The 20232-nt window shown below is 40.4% G+C and overlaps 3 protein-coding genes across 4 annotated transcripts; 1 reads left to right on the forward strand and 2 right to left on the reverse strand.

The window, feature by feature from the left end:
• Positions 1–79: 79 nt before the first annotated feature.
• Positions 80–4243, reverse strand: LOC112227081 (DET1- and DDB1-associated protein 1). The gene is made up of 5 exons (XM_024391909.2): positions 3667–4243; positions 3241–3321; positions 2964–3015; positions 2720–2781; positions 80–2596 (listed from the first exon to the last, which is right to left on the reverse strand). Exons 1-5 carry the CDS (start codon positions 3673–3675, stop codon positions 2492–2494), a joined length of 309 nt encoding a protein of 102 aa, XP_024247677.1. The 5' UTR covers positions 3676–4243; the 3' UTR covers positions 80–2491.
• Positions 4244–4555: 312 nt separating this feature from the next.
• On the reverse strand, positions 4556–6000 carry LOC112226490 (mitochondrial ribosomal protein L34). The gene is given in 3 exon segments (XM_024390846.2): positions 4556–5250; positions 5252–5389; positions 5843–6000. Coding segments are annotated over 3 exon segments (330 nt in total). The 5' UTR covers positions 5855–6000; the 3' UTR covers positions 4556–5070.
• Positions 6001–7100: 1100 nt separating this feature from the next.
• LOC112227082 (protein ABHD8) lies at positions 7101–16328 on the forward strand. Of its 2 annotated transcripts, none has more exons than XM_024391910.2 (5): positions 7101–7489; positions 11667–12466; positions 12872–13042; positions 13348–13564; positions 13806–16328. In XM_024391910.2, the coding sequence occupies exons 2-5, from the start codon at positions 11676–11678 to the stop codon at positions 14019–14021; spliced, it is 1395 nt and encodes a 464-aa protein (XP_024247678.1). In that variant the 5' UTR covers positions 7101–7489; positions 11667–11675; the 3' UTR covers positions 14022–16328. The 2 variants fall into 2 exon arrangements, with proteins under 2 accessions (XP_024247678.1, XP_024247679.1); XM_024391911.2 differs by lacking the exon at positions 7101–7489 and adding an exon at positions 8626–11110.
• The last annotated feature ends 3904 nt before the right edge of the window (positions 16329–20232 follow it).

Below are 20232 nucleotides of genomic sequence, written 5' to 3' on the forward strand. Positions count from 1 at the left end.
TTTGGTGAATTACAATATAAGGAAACACAAACGTCATGGAGGGTCAGACAGTACAAACAAACGTTCATCAGCAACTTGACACTTCCCAGATCACTTTATTGAGACCAACGATCCAAAGTATTGAAACATAAAGTACTCTTGAAAGCACATCTTTGCAGAGGGTCATTGCCATATGGAATCAACCCCATTTTTTTTTATTTTTTAGCTTGCAGCTGTTGGTTTTAAAGAGAAACAATCAATAAACTTTTGCCCATTGGAAAAGTCAATGGTCAAAAAATGACCTCAAAATTTCATGGGCAAATATTTAAAGCGTTTTCATTGAAATCAACAGGAGTAAGGTCCCAAGACAAGTGTTTTTATATGGCATGGCCCCACATTCACACAGTTTAAATCACAGCACACAATGTCTATACAGGTCATCACACAGTTTACGGTTGAGAACTGAATGAGGGAGGGAGTGCATCATCTTCAAAACACGTGTCTACCTTTGGAAAGAACTCTCAACATTAACACATGTAGACAGCTAGCTTCACCAAGGAACATAAATGGTAGCTGATCGTCAGCCAGCCTCAAGATCAACTCAAACAAGATGAGCTGACACCACCTTAAACATATGGCTTGCAGAGTTTAAACTATACATGCATTCAAACAGGTAAGATACAAGGATCGAATGATCTAAAGGTTCTGGACCCTGCAAGTCCTTGAACTATTACTTGATAATGGTCTGAAGAACCAAACCATATACACACAAACTTTATAACCCATAGTTTTGGACAGGATTAACGACTCATTGGACAATACCAGATCTTTGTAAGTAGCAGCAGAAGGATAGAGAGAGCGGATCAGGAACAATACTCTCCGCTTGTGTATTTACAGCTGTCGATAATGTTACAAACACAACTATGCCCCACATTAACAGTTTAACAGCATGCCTTATACGGCAGACAACTTTGAGACAAGGTTCTATACACCTGAATTGCACATGTATCCCACATATCGACTAAAGCAAGACATATACTATAGGTTCACACAGATCGATTATGCCAAGTTGCAATTTAGCAGCTTATGGTTTTACTTGTGGAGCCATCAAAGTACCTGAGCCAAGTTTAGTCTTGGCAGCTAGCTATACGTTTACTTGTGGAGCCATACCATGTTAACAGTCATAAGTGTTATATCCACAAACACCTATCTGTTTCAAGATAATTATAGATGTGATGGCAATCTAGCTGCTAGAGTCTAAGGGGAAACAAAGCTTTGACAAACACATTGAGCATCATTTGTTATGCGTTGCTACAAAATTGGTCTGTTTTTATACTGTAGAGAGCAATAGTGATGGCGTCTTTTTGTAGGCACTAACTCAGTCATGGCTCATTGGACAAAGCCTATGGGGAAATGAATATGGTTTTGGGAGGGGTTTTGGATAAATGCCAAAAAATAAGGTCTGTGGTAAACACAGGCTTAAATCGTATACATTTTCTTTTATGAATTAACATTAATCAGCTAACGTCACCTTTTGTGAATTTTTAAGCATTTATGTAATTAAAACAAGGACAAAGGCTTCATAATTCAAAAAAGTCCTGTTAACTTACTCATTATCTCATTGAACAAAACGGTTACAATGTCCTAAACCATTTATCCCAAAACCCCATTCTTTCTCCCATAGGAATATAACACTTTTGGGGCTCAGTTTTTTAGGAGTACAAGCTGGTGAGCTCTAAAGGTTTGCATTTGGTATGCCTTTGTATGAGCCCCAATATGACCCCGTGGAAGCATTCTCCATATGCACACTCTCATTAACAGTGTGTATTTCCTCCAATGACATCACAATGTAAACAGAGGGAGGTTCCTTAAATGACCAAGAAACACATTTCCATTAAGGCAATTAATCACTCAAACCAGGAGAGACATCAACACCTTCACGAATACAGCATTCCCCATAACAACCTGAGACTAATTCAATCTAAAGTCTAAACACTGTCGTCATTTTCCAGTCACCGTAATAATTGTTGGGGATCTCTCATGCATCTTTCAGTGTAACAGTATAAATCACAAACTTAAACTGAGGCAATGGAGACCATATTCTATTCACTCCAAGCCCAGAAGGATATAAATGGCATGCAATTTAATTGTTTAAATGGACATGACTTTAAAAAACACAGGTCAAAGTACAGATGAAGTACAAGTAAATTAATGAAAGCAAACAGAGCAATAGAAATATAGAAACATGGTCAAGCAACAATGAATTTGAGGGGGAGATGTTATTGTGCCTTTTGTTATCAAGGCAGAACTTTTCAGCTATGTGCCAATCGAAGTTAAGGGAAAGAAAAGAAAAATACAAAAGGAAATAAAATACAAAGAGACAAAACTGTCAGCGTCCCAAGTTCATGTTGAACAATGTAGGCAGTGGTCTGTCCTGTCTGTCAAATGCACTTTGCTTGTGTGCTTCTCTATCCATAATTGTGTGTGTGTTGCATGTTGATGACACAGCACTCTACGAGTCCTCATTCAACTCCTGACTGTCCGTTCTGGCAATTTTCCGCGGAGGTGCAGTGTTCTCCCCCTCACTGTGCTCCTGCTCCCGCTTTTTGGCTGCATTCTGTTAAGACATGGAGAGGGGTTGGAAAACTAGCTAACATATATGAAACAATACAGTGCCCATATCGTGTAAAGGAACAATACATTATAACTTTCCAAGGTATCAACTTTCCCATTACTTTACCTTTTTGTCCCACTGTTGGTGAAGGTATCTCAATAGAATATTTGTCTTCTCTGTGACAATGACTTGAAGGAAATATATATATTAGATCAAAACAAATATAAATCACAAAGAATGCATTAATGTTGTAAATATAGATCAATAAAGTGTAACCTTCATTACTCAAACTTCACACTATTCTCATCCAAAGTACACATCAGCACAGATACTGTGTCAGAGTACCATTTGAATCGGAGGGGACACTCACTCTGTTCTGATGGATACTCCCGAATTGGAAGATACACAGAGGGCCTCCGGTTCTGAAACAAATACAGAAATCAGTGATAGAGTTTAAATCAAGTATAAGTCTCAAACATCAATAAATATAACAAAGCTCAACTAAATGATGGCATTGTTTGGCACAATATCTATTTTGGACTTTAGCAATTCATGATCTCGAATACAGGTGAAATGCCAAACAATCCAAACAATTCATTTGAGATTGCATTGACGTACAGAAATTGTATGGCTAGGATAACACTTACTGAAGTTTTGCAGACAGAGTCTGCGTGAAATCTGCTGAAATTGCTTTTGTTGAAGACAGGTAGTCCTTTTAAAAAATCTGCCTGTTTAGGAAAAGTGGCAAGTGTGAGAAATGACCCAGGCTGACAGACTTTTCAAACTATTTAGGCTGCTTCAAGTCTGAACAGTAGGATTGGGAAACATGTTCCTGGGATAGCCAACTGAGCAATTACTGTACCTACACAAATGACATAGCTAGTTAGTGAGCTAATAAATAAGATGAGTAGTTAGCAAGGGACAATATGTTTCATGATATAAGCCCAATATGTCTCTTTTCTAACTGTCATATCCAGTTAGCTAAGTCAGTTGAGGATCCAAAAGTAAACACATTTCCTAACTGTTACACGTTTAGCTTGATAACTACCTAAAAGAAATGAAAGAGACGTTACCTTATCCATGGTGGCTTTTCACCCCAGAAAGACGACACAGGCAAAAAAAAAAAGTTGCTAGCTAACGTTAGCTGATGCGCGTGGAAAATCTGCTAGCAACAACACGAACCTGCTTTGCTAGCTATGAAATGTGATATTTAGCCGTGGCTTTCTCAAATATTCAAGATTACACAAAGTACATCGAGTATGTACATAAATTCCAAGTCATTTCCAAGTATTTAATAAACTAGAAATTGACCACCAGCTAGCTAACTAGCCAAGCTTGTCTCTCCAGCTAGCAACTCGCTAACGTTAGCTAGCTACTATTATAGCCAGTGTTTTGTCGTAGCTAAGAAATCACTGGTTGTTTACAAATTTGAATAGAATATGCTACAATCAAATAAAGATGTGTTACTTGTCAAATTAGTTTTGACTTAGACACTAATAAAAATGTGTTGCATCGAATTACAAAGTATACTGTACTTCATTGATTGCTAGCTTAGCACGCAACTTAGCGTAACAAGTCCATCTACTCCATTTCTGTTTCTAGTCCGTGTATGGGCGTTCCTCGTCTTCTTGTCTGATGCTCCATTGGCTACAGGAGAAGATGGACAATCGTAGAATGACACAGTACAATGCTCATTGGGTCACTAGTGTTTCCGTGAGAAACCAGCCCGCCAATGGGAAGAGGATCGTTGACCCTTACTGCAGATGCCTTCACATGTAACGTCACGGCAACAAGGTGTTCAGAAACATGCGCAATAGCAACAAATTCATTATTTTTTAATTTCAAGTATCTTTTCAAATTGGTAATTTCCTAACAAGTAGATATTATTCCCAGAAATGTATATATTTAATTTGTTGCGTCATCTCAAACCCCACTGACTTGTACCAATTACACACGCTCATGCAACTTTACAAAGTTTATTTATTCAGAAACTCAAGACAGCTTTTATTCGAGCAAGACAATTTTAGCAGCAACTGAATAGCACAGATGCTTATAGCCCAGCACCTATTTATTAAAGTACAACATTCAAATTCTGGACCTAGTTCAACCCCACCACTGTATGTTGACATGTACAACTTTGGGTCTTTTATCACAACTTTCATCCTGCATGAATTAACAAGGTCATAAGCCATTTCAAATTCACTGATTGCAACAGCAAGGCTCTGAACTACTTCTAAGCCTCTACAAGATAGTTGCTGAAATACATGATGGGAAAACATTTGTCAAAGTGTGTAAAATATATATATATATATTTACATGGACAAACATCTGCCTTCGCATATCCAATAACTGACATTCAGTTCTACACACAACTGGGCCAGTAAGTCTTGAAGTTGTTGTTATGCTTTTTCTCAACAGTGGTGGCAAAACCTGGGTACTTCAATAAGTTCACCAAAAAACGTTTGTCCATTGGTTGCTTAGTGTGACAGGGATTTTCGCCCTTTCAGCATTCTTCGGAGAATCACCTCAATGCCACCCTGAGTGCTGATCCTCTTGATCCAGCCATGGGTCCTCTTACGCTTTATATTCTTGGGCTGATACTCTGTGCCCCGCTTCCTTGTGCGAATCTGCTGGTGGTGCCAGGGGAGTTGTTGAAACACCCCTGCCCCCTCTGCCTGTGATGTGAGAGGTCCACACCGAGAGGTCTGGGGAGGTACACTGGCCCGGGACAGCACCCAACCACTCAGTGCTCGTGGCTGGTGGCCACTGGATGCTGGAAGCTGTGGTGCAACAATCCTGTTTGATAATAAACGTACCGGATGTTATTAGTTTTATGATTTAACCATGCAAACTATTCAGCAGAGTGGGAACGAATTCAAGCTTTAGGAAAATATGGCTGTTGGTTTGTGAAAATGTATAGCTAGTTTATTTTTATTTTTTTAAGCAGACTGTCATGAGAGTTAGTTAGCATCAGTTCATGGATAGCTAGTTCACTTAACATTCAAACATTTTTTTAAGTAAATCCAACCATGTATCCCACACATTTGATGTGGTAAGACGTGGAGGGTGGCATCAAACGTGCAAAGAAAGCCAGCAACACCGCTGCAGCAACATCATTCATATATTCAGAAAGTTAGCCATCTTACGGTAGCTAGCTACCTAGTATACGTGGAACCTGAACATTTCATGCCACGAGGACTTCTAAAACATACCCTTTTCATATTCATTAGAAGATCGTAGCTAATTTACCTGGTGGAGCATATCACTCCATGAAACCGGGAAAATGACGACCTGATAATATTCATTTTACACAATATTTTAGACGGTTTTATCGCTGACTTGGCTAGCTAGCTTAGGCCACTGGGGTATTCACTAAGCACCCTCGTTCCATTCAGAGCTACGATTGGCTCTCGTTTTTCATCCAATCGAAGTGCAAGGTCACAAGCGTTTGAACGCCAAGATGTTGAATTGAAATGGAGATAATCCACTTAAAGTATGGAGATTTTAGACAAATACATGCGTATTTAAGTACTTGTATTTTAACGATTGCTCGTGGTCCTCTTACCAAAACATTTGATCTGTTTCATAGATATATTACAACATATATCTAAATGCATGTTTTATTTATCACCATGTATTTCGATATATTACTTATAGTAACATATTTTCTACAGCCTGTTATCGCTTACAGCCAGAGCTTCGAATATGATAGTATTACACACGTGGGTGAGTAGTTGTTTTATGCTTTTTATGCTAAATTAATTACAACTTTATGTGCCATTTCTTTGATAATTCAGATGATAATTAAGTTGTGAAACTTCAGGGGGTTGTAGGTAACCTTTTTCATGGCCCCCAGCACCATCTTGCCATGCAGGTGCTTTTCTAATTCTCTTAAATGTCTTTCATGGTTCATTTCGGCTTGGAATAGGAAGAATAATGCAATTCCCCCTGTAGCAGTGGAGAGGCTGGTGGAGGTCAGTTATTTCTCTGATTTCGCTGTGACCTCTTGAAGAAGGCTGCAGGATGCTACAGGACTCCCCTTGAAAGGACCTGGCCAATGATCTAGTTACCAGACAGAAGAAGGAGTCATGTAGTCCCAGATGCTGCAGTGTTGATGCTGCTCATCTCACGCACATCTTTTTCCACATGTATTCTACATTTCTATTTCATCTGTATGGGTTCATCCATCCATTCACCCATCTAGCTACATGTCACATTGACTTATATAAAAATCAAGACACACATACACATATACACACGCACACGCACACACACACACACACACACACACACACACACACACACACACACACACACACACACACACACACACACACACACACACACACACACACATATGCCTATGGAATGTGAATCTCTTGATTTGATCATTTCCCCACCCGGCCTTAGCAACAGGAATACAAGACATCCTATTGGCTTTAGTAGAACCAATGTTTGTGGCCTATTCGCTATATTTCTTGTCATTCAACAGCAGAAGGAAGCTGAGAGGAGAATTCCGTGGATGCGGAAAACAACAAGGGCAAAAGGGTTGGTAGAATCTCGCCCGTGTGCGCAGCGCCGAAGGATGCTGATCGAAAAAGCATTGCTATCTGTCATTACTATGGTCACTTTAAAATTGCAATTGGCACACTTTCCTAGTGTGCATTACTTCGATTTAAAGCCTTATTCCATTTGTTTGATTAGTAAGATGTAAACTATCTCTAGGTAAAGACAATTATCAACTTCTCCATCTGGCAGGTTGCTTTTGAATTATACTAATATTGCAACCAATGCAACAGATTTTTCAGCTGCAGTTAATTATAAACAACCTATTGAGTATCGTTTTATGGGAGAGGAGCATCATATTTCTGATCATCCTTAATCATCATCAGTAAGGTAAGAATTTCGTTTAAAAATAGGCCTGTGTGCACCAGTAAACGTTATTACTATATGTTGTTTCAAATTGATACCATATCTGAAACAGTATATTTTATGTTTCATAATGGGAATTCAGATAAATAGATGTCAATCATGATGCATTAATGCGCAACACACCAACTCAATATTGATTTATGTTGTTGGTATATACTGTATCTTGCTCATGGTCTCTTACCATATATATAGGCTACTGTAGTGGCTATTTGGCAAATGGTTAAATATTTCATAATAGTTTTGAAAAAAATATTTAAAAAATGATCGTATGCTCAATTGTTTTACTTGAATTTGACTGCGCTCTGTGGTACATTATATGTTTATAGGTAGTACAAACATAACTAGTTATAAATTGCACATTTGCATTTCTTTATAGACTTGATACATTATTGTAATCGTAGATTCAGTGGTCCTCCAAACCAGGTATTTTGAATACTGTACATATGCATCAGAATGTATTAGGCTACTGGAGGCCTAGTGTGTGGGTGGAAAACTAGAGCACATAGCCTACCAAATGTGTGTTAAACATGACGCTTGAATAATCAACCTAATTCTGCATTGCAGATCAAATAGTAAAATGGCTGAGTAACATAGGTGAGAGAATTTAGAGGCAGTCCACTTGCAAACTCATTTAATTGACATTTTAGTCATTTAGCAGACGCTCTTATGCAAAGCGATTTACAGTAGTGAGTGCATACATTTTCGTTTTTTTTTTTTTTTTTTTTACAGTTCTGGGCAACTACGGGAATCGAACCCACAACCCTAGCGTTGCATGCCCGAGAATGCTCGAGAATTCATATTCAAATCTCCATGCTCGAGAATTAATATTCAAATCTCACTTTAATTTTCGACCTTAATACGTGGGATTAAATGTCAGGGAACGTTGAGTCGAATGGTCCTTTGCATTTTAGGTCGTTTTCGCGCATAGTTTTGAGCTATAGTTCAAATCAGAGTTCGACTATTGTTATTATCGTTTGGATTTTTTATAATTTGGTCCGGTTGGTTTCACATTGCCAAATGTAAACGAACTACAATTCCCCCAAAAAAAACACGTGTCCCTGCAAGTAATTTGTTTATTTGACAAAAATGCTCACGTTAAAACCCTTTGTGATTATCTTGAAGCATCACTTGTCGCAATCTTCATATTACTTTCGCTTTGTGTTGACGGGAGGAAACAGCACTGCGACGTGAATTCAGTAGCCTATATCCTTGGTATAGCCCCGGTATCCCCTAATCTTCATCGGATGCGCTCTTAAATGCGCTGCTGCTCACCGAACGTTTCAGAGATCTCAGGTTATGATGCTGCGTGTATTTCATCAAATGCTCGCAGTCAAACAATAACCAAAATATTTTCCATTGTACGGACTGCGTTCTCACCAGCAGCGAACCGCACCACGGCACGAATTGAATCGGAACCGGGACTACCCTTTTTTTGGCGAACCACGGTGTGCGGATAGAGTATTCACACGAGTGTAGTGCAAGTCTCTTCGAGGTTTATCAATCATCACCTCACCCCGTGGAGGGAAGTCCACCTCCAACATACTTTCTGTTCAGTCTTATATCATGCCTGATACGATCAGATGATATAATAACCTCAATATGATATGCAATTACATAAGGGAGATGCAGTATATGCCTATATGTCATGGCTTTCTCAGTGCTATTACACATATTATCCACTATCCTGAACCCTAAACTTAATGTAATGATTTAGAGGTCATCACGTTAAATAAATACACATTTAGATGTGTCTATTGAATGTTGTGATGGTAGCAGATGTTCATATGAATAATGACTCACTCACTGCTTGTAGCAGCTCACTATATTGACCCACCAAGGAAAGGCAATCACAAATTTCACTTGGCTCCTGGGTGAAACAGGATAGTACAGGATGCATCAACCTTCACAACACTCTCGATAAATTCTCTCCGTCTTTCTCACTCTATTTTTCTTTCCTTCCTTTTTTCTCGCACCCTCTCCGTCCCTGCCTCCCTCTCCTTATCCACCTTCACTCCCTCTTTCTCATCTCACTCCCTCTCTCAATCCCTCTCCCCCTCAGCCAAACATTGATCCCTGTGTGCCACTTCAATACGTTAATGAACTCCCCTGTGTGTGTGGAGGCAGGGATAGAGTGAGCAATAAGCTGCACCTCATGCAGAGGTGTCATTTACCAGGATCCATGGCCCCTCCTCTCTCCCCATTACCTGCTTTCTGATGTCCCATCTGTATATTAAACCAAACTTCATTAACTTACCTTCGCCGAACCTGCACTCTCAAAATCGTTAAGCTAAACAAAACTTGTTTTTGGCATAAGAAGCCTCTCATTTCCCAGTGCACCTCATTTTCTTAATAAACTTCGCTAGGTCAGCGTCAGCGATTAGCATACACATCTGGGTCGGGAATTGGAATATGCGTACACAGCAGTTTTATATGCTGCTATTCAGCATTTTAATGGCAAGCATTACACAGATGGACATTTCAATTACATGTAAGAGTAAAGAGATAGAACAATGAGACTTAGTCTGTTTAAAATGCACCCTTGAGTATTAATCATTTAGACACATCTCCCCTTATTGTGAATAAATAATGTGTAAAGCTAGAATATGAATCCGGGGTTGAAGGTGATTGGAGGTGGGTAGTGAGTGAGAGAAGGGTGAACTTGAGTCACATCACCCTTCTCGTCAGAGCTCTGCCATTATTATTGTGTGTGTGTGTGTGTGTGTGTGTGTGTGTGTGCGTGCGTGCGTGCGTGCGTGTGTGCATGCGTGTGTGTGCGTGCGTGTGTGTGCGCGTGTGTGTGGCTTGACATTTATATAAGTCAATGGTGTGACCTTGGTGTTAATAAAAGGAGCAAAATATAAATGTTGATTAAAGCCAGTGTGTCAGGTCAGCTTTTATAGGAATGGTTTCCACAAACTCATCATTAGAAAAGCCTCCCTGTTGTGTAGGCAACACTTTCCTGAGAATTGAAAATGGCTGTGGGAGTTTTCCCCAGACCTCACTGACTGTAGCTATGAGCATGATTTAATCATATCGGTGAATGTTATTGACTGGAAACTCAATCAAATGTCTTGCATGTCCGGGATCATAATTTCTAAGCATAAATAGATCATAAACTCCAGCTTTACATAAGATAATTAAACGATAGACCAACAGTTTAAATTAGGTTACGTTAACAGAGACACAGTTACTGTACATAGGAAACAATGAAGTCTGGATCCAAGTTCCAACACATATTGTAGATATGCCACTTCCGTTCTGCTTCCTGTTGACAGTCTATGTGTCTATATTTAAACAGTGTGATATAAAATACTCCAATACCCGACTGCCAAAAATCTCTTGAGCCATTATTGGACATAACCGTCTTCGGAAAGACCATCGTCTGCTGGTGTACTGAAAACCAAACCCCATTGGCACATGGAATACATACAGTCAGTGAGCAGTTGGCATGAACCCAGCTGTGCCATTGCTAACATTCTATTTATACCCTAGGGTCCAGGGGCCATTTTAGAAGAGCCTTGTCTATTCTTAGTTTGTGTCTAGGTCATTATGTGAATGGATTCTGCTTCTCCACACTAAGACAAAGTGGGTATTGTTTTTACTGTTATATATGGACTGATGTTGAACCCAGTGTGAAACTGGTACTTTTTGAATTGAAAGCTTAATGATTGAGAAACCCTAGGGTGTTTATCATGGAGCAATTGTCATGTACAAATAACTGTTTTGTAGTTTTCTGTGTGGTGACCTGTTGTGGTGAGAGCCAGGGGGAACACCTTTTTAGGTTGTTATACTATGTTTGTTGTGTATATACGGTATGTTATAATCAGAGACTTTGTCAACACTCAGATTATGTTACCTACAGTGGAGGCTGCTGAGGGGAGGACGGCTCATAATAATGGCTTGAATGGAGCAAATGGAATGGCAACAAACACATGGAAACCATGTTTGATGTATTTGATACCGTTCCACTTATTCCGTTCCAGCCATTACCACAAGCCCATTCTCCCCAATTGAGGTGACCCAGCCTCCTGTGATTACCTCATGTTCTTACCACAGTACTTACTACCTATCCATTTGAAAATGTCATTTTTTCAATGAAAAAGATAGCTCGTTGGCATTTCTCATGGATTTGTCTCTGCAGGCAGGCACCATGCTGACTAGCATTACAGATGGGATCCTGTGCTGTCTGACTGGGAAGGCTGCCAGCCTGGTGATGCCCGTCGACTCTTCTGAGCCAGCGGACACCTTCGAGTTTGTAGAAGTGAAGCCTGGGAGAGTCCTCAGGGTTCGCCACATCATGCCCGAGCGCCGGGCACCCGTAGTGACGGAGGAGGACCAAGTAAAAGAGCCAGAGCAGGAGAAGGGCAGTGGAAACAGCAACAACAGTAGCAGTGTGCACTGCAAGCGCAAGATCACTGTCTACCGCAACGGCCAGCTAGTCATTGAGAACCTTGGTGACGTGCTGCACTCTGAGATTGTCCAGTGCCAGAATGGAGACCTGGAGCCCTGCAGCACCGTGGAGGTGGAACTGGCCGACTATAAGGAAGTGCCCACATCTCCTGAACCCAAACCCTCGCCTCCCCTGTCCATGGTCGGGGAGCAGAAACCCGCGCCCCCGCCTCGCCGGCGCCGCCGAAAGCCCAAGCGCATGGTGATGATTGACTCGGAGAGGGAGATCTCCAGCTGCAAGGGGACGCACTCGGACGTGGCGCTCTTTTTCGTGCACGGGGTCGGCGGCTCGCTAGACATCTGGGGCAGCCAGCTGGACTTCTTCTCGCGGCTAGGGTATGAGATCATCGCACCTGACCTTGCGGGCCACGGGGCCAGCACGGCCCCCCACATTGCGGCGGCCTACACCTTTTACGCCTTGGCCGAAGACATGCGTGCCATCTTCAAGAAATACGCCCGTAAACGCAACATCCTCATTGGGCACTCCTATGGGTCAGTCAGTATGCTTGCTTCTCTGTTAAAAATGAACGGTCAATTGATTACCAAGTATCATCTTATGTCTTAGGTCAATTAACAGACGGAATATCATGATAGTAAATGAATAACAGTATTTGAACATGCCTTGAAACACATAATAAACTGGTGCTGACAATGACTGATGAAGAAGAACCAATCAAAGAGCAGCATTATGATGATGTCACAATTAAGGGACCAATTAGAGAGCAGGGTTATGACGATGTCACAATGAAGGGACCAATCAAAGAACAGGGTTATGACGATGTCACGATGAAGGGACCAATCAGAGGGCAGGGTTATGACGATGTGATGATGAAGGGACCAATTAGACAGCAGGTTCCCAATACATTGTTTTTACACGTTTGATTATATCCCTTTCAGGGTATCGTTCTGTACCTTCCTGGCCCATGAGTATCCAGACCAGGTTCACAAGGTAGTGATGATCAATGGAGGGGGGCCCACAGCTCTGGAGCCCAGCCTCTGTTCCATCTTCCAGCTGCCTTCTTGTGTGCTGCACTGCCTGTCTCCCTGCCTGGCCTGGAGCTTTCTCAAGTAAGGAAATCATCTCTTCTATTTGTAGACAAAACAATATTGAAGTGCAGACAAATCAACAACACATTTCCAGACAAAACAACATTTGGGGACAAAATGGCAACACATCGCTTTACAAATAGAACAACAACCTATTGCTGTAGACAAAACAAAACCAAGATACTCTTCGTACAGAATGTATACTGTAGTGTACAGTGTCAATGCTTAGCTTCTACTGCATACAAAGAGTAAGAGGAATTTACTGTAACACATAATTTCGAATGTCAAGTAATACTGATGGCTATGAGTCTTTCCAACATGTTCAGGGCTGGGTTTGCCCATCAGGGAGCCAAAGAGAAGCAGCTGCTGAAGCAGGGCAATGCCTTCAACGTGAATCCATTCGTGCTACGTGCCATGATGAGCGGGCAGTACTGGCCCGAGGGGGATGAGGTGTACCACGCTGAGCTAACCGTGCCCATCCTGTTGGTGCACGGCATGTACGACAAGTTTGTGCCCATTGATGAGGACCAACGCATGGCCGAGGTAAGGAGACATACATTTATGAATACCAATCCATGTCAATTGAGTAAGGAAGCTCTACTACCCATATATAAAATATACATTATATCAATTCAATTTGAAGTTGTTATGAAAGAGGAATTCAATTCAATTAAGATATGAATTATGAACAGTCCCTATATCAAGCCCATCATATTCAATGACTAATATCGTATTGTAAAAAAAATGTATATCTTGACTGTAGCTATTATCCTTTTAATTTCAGATCCTTCTGTTTGCTTTTCTGAAAGTCATCGAGGAGGGCAGTCACATGGTGATGATGGAGTGCCCTGACACAGTCAACACCCTCCTGCACGAGTTTTTCCTATGGGAGCCTGACATGTCCAAAAAGAACGCCGCCAAGACTGATCCTGACAAGACTGTCATAGTCAATGGTGTTGTCGCCCAGACACCAAAACCAAACAAGCCCATGGACAAATAACCAATAATGAGTCTCATTTTACATGAGCAAACCCAATCCGAGGGCCTGTCTTTGGCAGGTGGCACGTGGTCTTAAGGCTGCTCGCAGGCTGAGAGCTGTTATTAACTGGGCCAGATTTTGTTGTGGAAGTGGAGGGGAGGCACCTGGTGCTCCAAGCTAGAGTTGGCATTTGAATAGGACTGTGGCAAGAAAAATGAAGAAAAGGATGGAAAGAAGAGGAATCTGACATGAGATGTGTGTTTCTCTTTCCCCTTTGACAGCTGTCTGTGCTTCATCATGTGGTGTATGTAATCAGACAGACCTCGGGTCCAGAGGATGTTATTAAAACACAATATCCATTTGTAATTCTCACGAGTACCAAACTTGGTTGGTGAGTGGACCATTGTGAACCAAAGCAAGGAAGACATGACCATTAAATGGTGTGTGGATCGCCTTGCTACCTATCATCCATTATCTTGTGAGTAATATTTCACTGCTGATTGGTGTCCTGATGAAATGATGATCTTATAAAACTGGGTCCATATTATGGATTCACTTCAAAGCGGAAAATAATTCACTTGGAAAACTGTGAAACTATCCAGACAATACGGCAGGTAGCCTTGTGGTTAGAGGGTTGGGCCAGTAACCGAAAGGTTGCTAGATCAAATCCCCGAGCTGACAAGGTAAAAATCTGTCATTCTACACCTGAACAAGGCAGATAGGCCACTGTTCCCCGGTAGGCCGTCATTGAAAATAAGAATGTGTTCTTAATTGACTTGCCTAGTTAAATAAAGGTTAAATAAATGTTTTTTTAGAAATGACAATTAAAAAATACAAGTCAATGAGTGACTGGTGTATTATGGGAGTAAGATTTGTCATGTCACATTGCGATCCAGTTTGCATGAGGTCATCATCATGGTAATCATCCCCTACTAAGCAGGTTATAGTGTTGACTGGATGGAAGTGGTGGATGGATTGGTAATTGTTATGGCAACAAGTTACTACAAGACATACACCACACACCTAAACAAATGGGCCATACAAGTTCAACAACCTCATAAAATATAATCAAGCCAAAGTAAAGCTGTTAAAACATGTCCTTAAGCAAACTAAATATCTGTCCGTTGCAGTCAGTATCTGTCTGTGCATTCATTCACACCTGCAGTCTAGGATACAGGTTCGCTTTTGAAACAGTGATTCATCTATACCCAACATGGAGCATTTTGCCTCAAGAACATTTTGCGGTGTTATCTGATATTATGCATTTAGAAACCTATGCTTACTCTGTGTCTACGTTATGAATTATCTAACCTAACTGGACTATTTGAAGTTGCTGCATGAATAGGCTTTTAAGATATTAGAGAATTTTCTTGTCAATATACAGTTGAGAAATCCAAAAACCTCCCCTGTCCTCTGAGAGTATAATCTAAGTGGCATTATGGACAGAGGAGACATTGGACCAAAGCTTTGGTGATAGGCAAACCAAATAATGTAAGAGTAGTCCATAACAATTATTTTTAAATACTGATGCTAGTTATTCAACTAACAATAGGGCAACTCATTTTGCCTCTGAATTTGATATAACACCATTATGAGTGATGTTGTTCTTCTGTCTACCAGATAGTATAGCAAAGCATTGTCCTCCACTACCCTCCAGTCAATCTGTTTGTGCTTGCAATGTCAACGGTCGTCCATGATAATAAGCTAAAGGACATAAGTTTTCAGGTGCTCATTTGTGAACGTTTTCTTGTCTCATAATGAGAGTGTGTGATTTGATCTGTGATTAAGAAGTAGGAAGCACAGTAACACATGTATCTGATTCAATCTCTCCGACTGTTAACATGCTTTACTCACATATGCATTAACCTGAGAAAGGATCAGAGATGATTATGCAATTTCTAAGGAGATGAGTTATGAACTGTACAGAAAGATAATGCATAAGTAATGGAAACAAGTAGGTTGAGGAACAAATGAGTTTGAATTGGCTGTTGAAAAGAAGATGTATTCATGTAGACTGTCAAAAATACCATGAAGTGCTGCTGATCCAGTCTGCTTAGGCACTGTATAGATTGTTCCGACAGCTATATGGATTGAAGGGCACACATTTGCTTCCTCCGCTTAATGTCTAAAAAAAACAGTTTCTCCTATCCAGTGTGCAATCATTTGTGGTTCAAAATGTGTAAATGTCATTAATGCATTTATTCCTAGACATCAGAACTCATGCACTGCCTGAATGTAGGTGCATATACAGTTCAGATATATGGACATGTTCAGTTGAGTGTATGAATGTGCCTTTCCTGGCATGAAATAAAACAAATGTTTACATTATATGGTTGTTTTTGTTCTTCTGTGAATTAATGACTGAATGAATGAAAATGAATGAATGAAAATGATTGAATGTAAATTAATGTGTGAATTAATGAATTAGGACCATTTTATTGTGACAGACAAAAGTAACGATGGCTTTGAGTGTACATTACTGGCTCTGAGGCCTGGGTACCTCCCAGGCCCCCCAGCCCCCCTGTTAGGCTTGTGAGGCAATCTTATATTATAACATTTTTTACTATGGCGAGCTCAGTGTTCATTATTTTGCCCCATCATATTGCCTAAAGGAGATGTCCTTGTCCATCATAAGAAACAAGCATTTTCACCTCCTCACAGAAAGATGCCACCAAATCAAATCATATCAAGTCAAATTGTATTTGTCACATGCGCCCAATACAACAGGTGTAGACCTTACCGTGAAATGCTTACTTACAAGCCTTTAACTTAACCAACAATGCAGTTTTAAGAAAATAGAATTAAGACAATATTCACTAAATAAACGTAAGCAAAAAAAGTAACGATAAAATAACAGAGGCTATATACAGGGAGTAACAGTGCCAAGTCAATGTGCGGAGGTACAGGTTAGTCAAGGTAATTGAGGTCATTTGTATATGTACACTACCGGTCAAAAGTTTTAGAAAACCTACTCATTCAAGGGTTTTTCTTTATTTTTATTATTTTCTACATAATAGTGAAGACATCAAAACTATGAAATAATACATATGGAACCATGTAGTAACCAAAAAAGTGTTAAACAAATCAAAATACATTTGAAATTTTAGATTTTTCAAATAGCCACCCTTTACCTTGATGACAGCTTGGCATTCTCTCAATCAGTTTCACCTGGAATGCTTTTCCAACAGTGTTGAAGGAGTTCCCACATTCTGAGCACTTGTTGTCTGCTTTTCCTTCACTCTGCAATCAATCCAAACCATCTCAATTTGGTTGAGGTCAGGGGAATGTGGAGGCCAGGTCATCTGATTCAACACTCCATCATTCTCCTTCTTGGTAAAATAGCCATTACACAGCCTGGAGGTGTGTTGGGTCATTGTACTGTTGAAAAACAAATGATAGTCCCACTAAGCCCAAACCAGATGGGATGGTGTATCGCTGCAGAATGCTGTGGTAGCCATGCTGGTTAAGTGTGCCTTGAATTCTAAATAAATCACAGACAGTGTCACCAGCAAAGCACCTCCACACATAACAAGTCCTCCTCCATGCTTTACGTTGGGAAAGACACATGCGGAGATCATCCGTTCATCCACATCGCGTCTCACAAAGACACGGCGGTTGGAACCAAAAAATCTCCAATTTGGACTCCGAACCAAAGGACAAATTTCCACCGGTCTAATTTCCATTGCTCGTGTTTGTTGGCACAAGCAAGTCTCTTCTTCTTATTGGTCTACTTTAGTAGTGGTTTCTTTGCAGCAATTTGATCATGAAGGCCTGATTCACACAGTTCCCTCTGAACAGTTGATGTTGAGATGTGTCTGTTACTTGAACTCTGTGAAGCATTTATTTGGGTTGCCTTTTCTGAGGCTAGTAACTAATGAACTTATCCTCTGCAGCAGAGGTAACTCTGGGTCTTCCATTCCTGTGGCGGTCCTCATGAGAGCCAGATTCATCATAGCGCTTGACGGTTTTTGCGGTTGCACTTAGAGAATATTTCAAAGTTCTTGACATTTTCCGTATTGACTGACCTTCATGTCTTAAAGTAATGATGAACTGTCATTTCTCTTTGCTTATTTGAGCTGTTCTTGCCATAATATGGACTTGATATTTTACCAAATAGGGCTATCTTCTGTATAGCCTCACTACCTTATCACAACACAACTGATTAGCTCAAACGCATTAAGAAGGAAGGAAATTCCACAAATGAACTTTTAAGGCACACCTGTTAATTGAAATGCATTCCTCATGAAGCTGGTTGAGAGAATGCCAAGAGTGTGCAAAGCTGTCATCAAGGCAAATGGTGGCTATATGAAGAATCTCAAATATAAAATATATTTTGATTTGTTTAACACTTTTTTGGTTACTACATGATTCCATATGTGTTACATTCATAGTTTTGTTGTCTTCACTATTAGAAAATAGTTAAAAAACTTTTAAAAAACTTGAATGAGTAGGTAGGGGTAAAGTGACTATACATAGATAATAAACAACGAGTAGCAGCAGAGTAAAATAATGCAAATCTAAAATAATAATGTAAATAATGTAAATAATCCGGTGCCCATTTGATTAATTGTTCAGCAGTCTTATGGCTTTGGGGTAGAAGCTGTTAAGAAGCCTTTTGGACCTAGACTTGGCGCTCCAGTACCGCTTGCCGTGTGGTAGCAGAGAGTACAGTCTATGACTTGGGTGACTGCAGTCTTTGACAATTTTTTGGACATTTCTCTGACACCGCCTAATATAGAAGTCCTGGATGGCAGGAAGCTTGGCCCCAGTGATTTACTGGGCCATACGCACCACCCTCTGTAGCGACTTATGGTCGGATGCTGAGCAGTTGCCATACCAGGCGGTGATGCAACTGGTCAGGATGCTCTCGGTGGTGCAGCTGTCGAACTTTTTGAGCATCTGGGGACCCATGCATGCCAAATCTTTTCAGTCTCCTGAGGGGGAATATATGTTGTCGTGCCCTCTTCACGACTGTCTTGGTGTGTTTGGAACATAGTTTGTTGGTGATGTGGACACCAAGGAACTTGAAGCTCTTGACTCACTCCACTACAGCCCTGTCGATGTAAATGGGGGCGTGTTCGGCCCTCCTTTTCCTGTAGTCCTCGTTCAGCTAATTTGTTCTGCTCACGTTGAGGGAGAGTTTGTTTTCCTGGCACCACACTGCCAGGTCTCTGACCTCCTCCCTGTAGGCTGTCTCATCGTTGTCAATGATCATGCATCAACCAATGATAATCTAGTTTTAACCCAGTCTCTTTTACAGTGCCTTCAGAAAGTATTCACACCCCTTGACCTTTTCCACATTTTGTTGTGTTACACCAGCATTTCAAATGTATAAAATGTTGATTTTTTTTGTCAATACCCCATAATGTCAAAGTGGAATTATGTTTTTATAGATGTTTACAAATGAATTAATAATGAAAAGCTGAAATGTCTTGAGTCATTAAGTATTCATCCCCTTTGTTATTAAGCCTAAATAAGTCCAGGAGTAAAAATGTGCTTAACAAGTCACATAATAAGTTGCATCAACTTACTCTGTGTGCAATAATAGTGTTTAACATGATTTTTGAAAGGGTACCTCTCATCTCTTTACCTCACACATACAATTATCTGTAAGGTCACTCAGTTGAGCATTGAATTTCAAACACAGATTCAACCACTAACACCAGGGAGGTTTTCTAATGCCTCGCAAAGAAGGCCACCTTCTGTATTGGTAGATTGGTACAAATAAAAAAAGGAGACATTGAATATCCCTTTGATCATGGTGAAGTTATTAATTCCACTTTGGATTGGTTATCAAATACACAGAGTCACTAAGAAGATACAGGTGTCCTTCCTAACGCCATTGCCGGAGAGTAAGGAAACCGCTCAGGGATTTCACCATGAGGCCAATGGTGACTTTACAACAGTTACAGAGTTTAGTGGCTGTGATAGGAGAAAACTGAGGATGGATCAACAACATTGTAGTTTCTCAACAATACTAACCTAATTGACAGAGTGACAAGAAAGAGGCCTGTACAGAATAAAAATATTCCAAAACATGCATCCTTTTTGCAACAAGGCACTAAAGTAATAGTGAATTTGTTTGGGGGAAAGCAATGCACTTTTTGTCCTGAATACAAAGTGTTATGTTTGGGGCAAATCCAATACAACACATTACTGAGTATCGCTCTAAATCTTTTCAAGCATAGTGGTGGCTGCATCATGTCATGGGTATGCTTGTAATCATTAAGGG

This window comes from Oncorhynchus tshawytscha, linkage group LG28, assembly GCF_018296145.1.
Source record: "Oncorhynchus tshawytscha isolate Ot180627B linkage group LG28, Otsh_v2.0, whole genome shotgun sequence".
Taxonomy (NCBI): domain Eukaryota; kingdom Metazoa; phylum Chordata; class Actinopteri; order Salmoniformes; family Salmonidae; genus Oncorhynchus; species Oncorhynchus tshawytscha.

Excerpts from the sequence above, each read along its gene's own strand:
- LOC112227081 (XM_024391909.2), bottom strand. Across the intron at positions 3,016-3,240 it reads ACTCTGTCTGCAAAACTTCA|AACCGGAGGCCCTCTGTGTA; the intron begins GTAAGTGTTATC and ends TATTTGTTTCAG. Across the intron at positions 2,782-2,963 it reads GGAGTATCCATCAGAACAGA|TCATTGTCACAGAGAAGACA; the intron begins GTGAGTGTCCCC and ends ATTTCCTTCAAG.
- LOC112227082 (XM_024391910.2), top strand. The coding sequence starts at position 11,676 with ATGCTGACTAGCATTACAGATGGGATCCTGTGCTGTCTGACTGGGAAG. Across the intron at positions 13,043-13,347 it reads CTGGCCTGGAGCTTTCTCAA|GGCTGGGTTTGCCCATCAGG; the intron begins GTAAGGAAATCA and ends CAACATGTTCAG. Across the intron at positions 13,565-13,805 it reads AGGACCAACGCATGGCCGAG|ATCCTTCTGTTTGCTTTTCT; the intron begins GTAAGGAGACAT and ends TTTTAATTTCAG.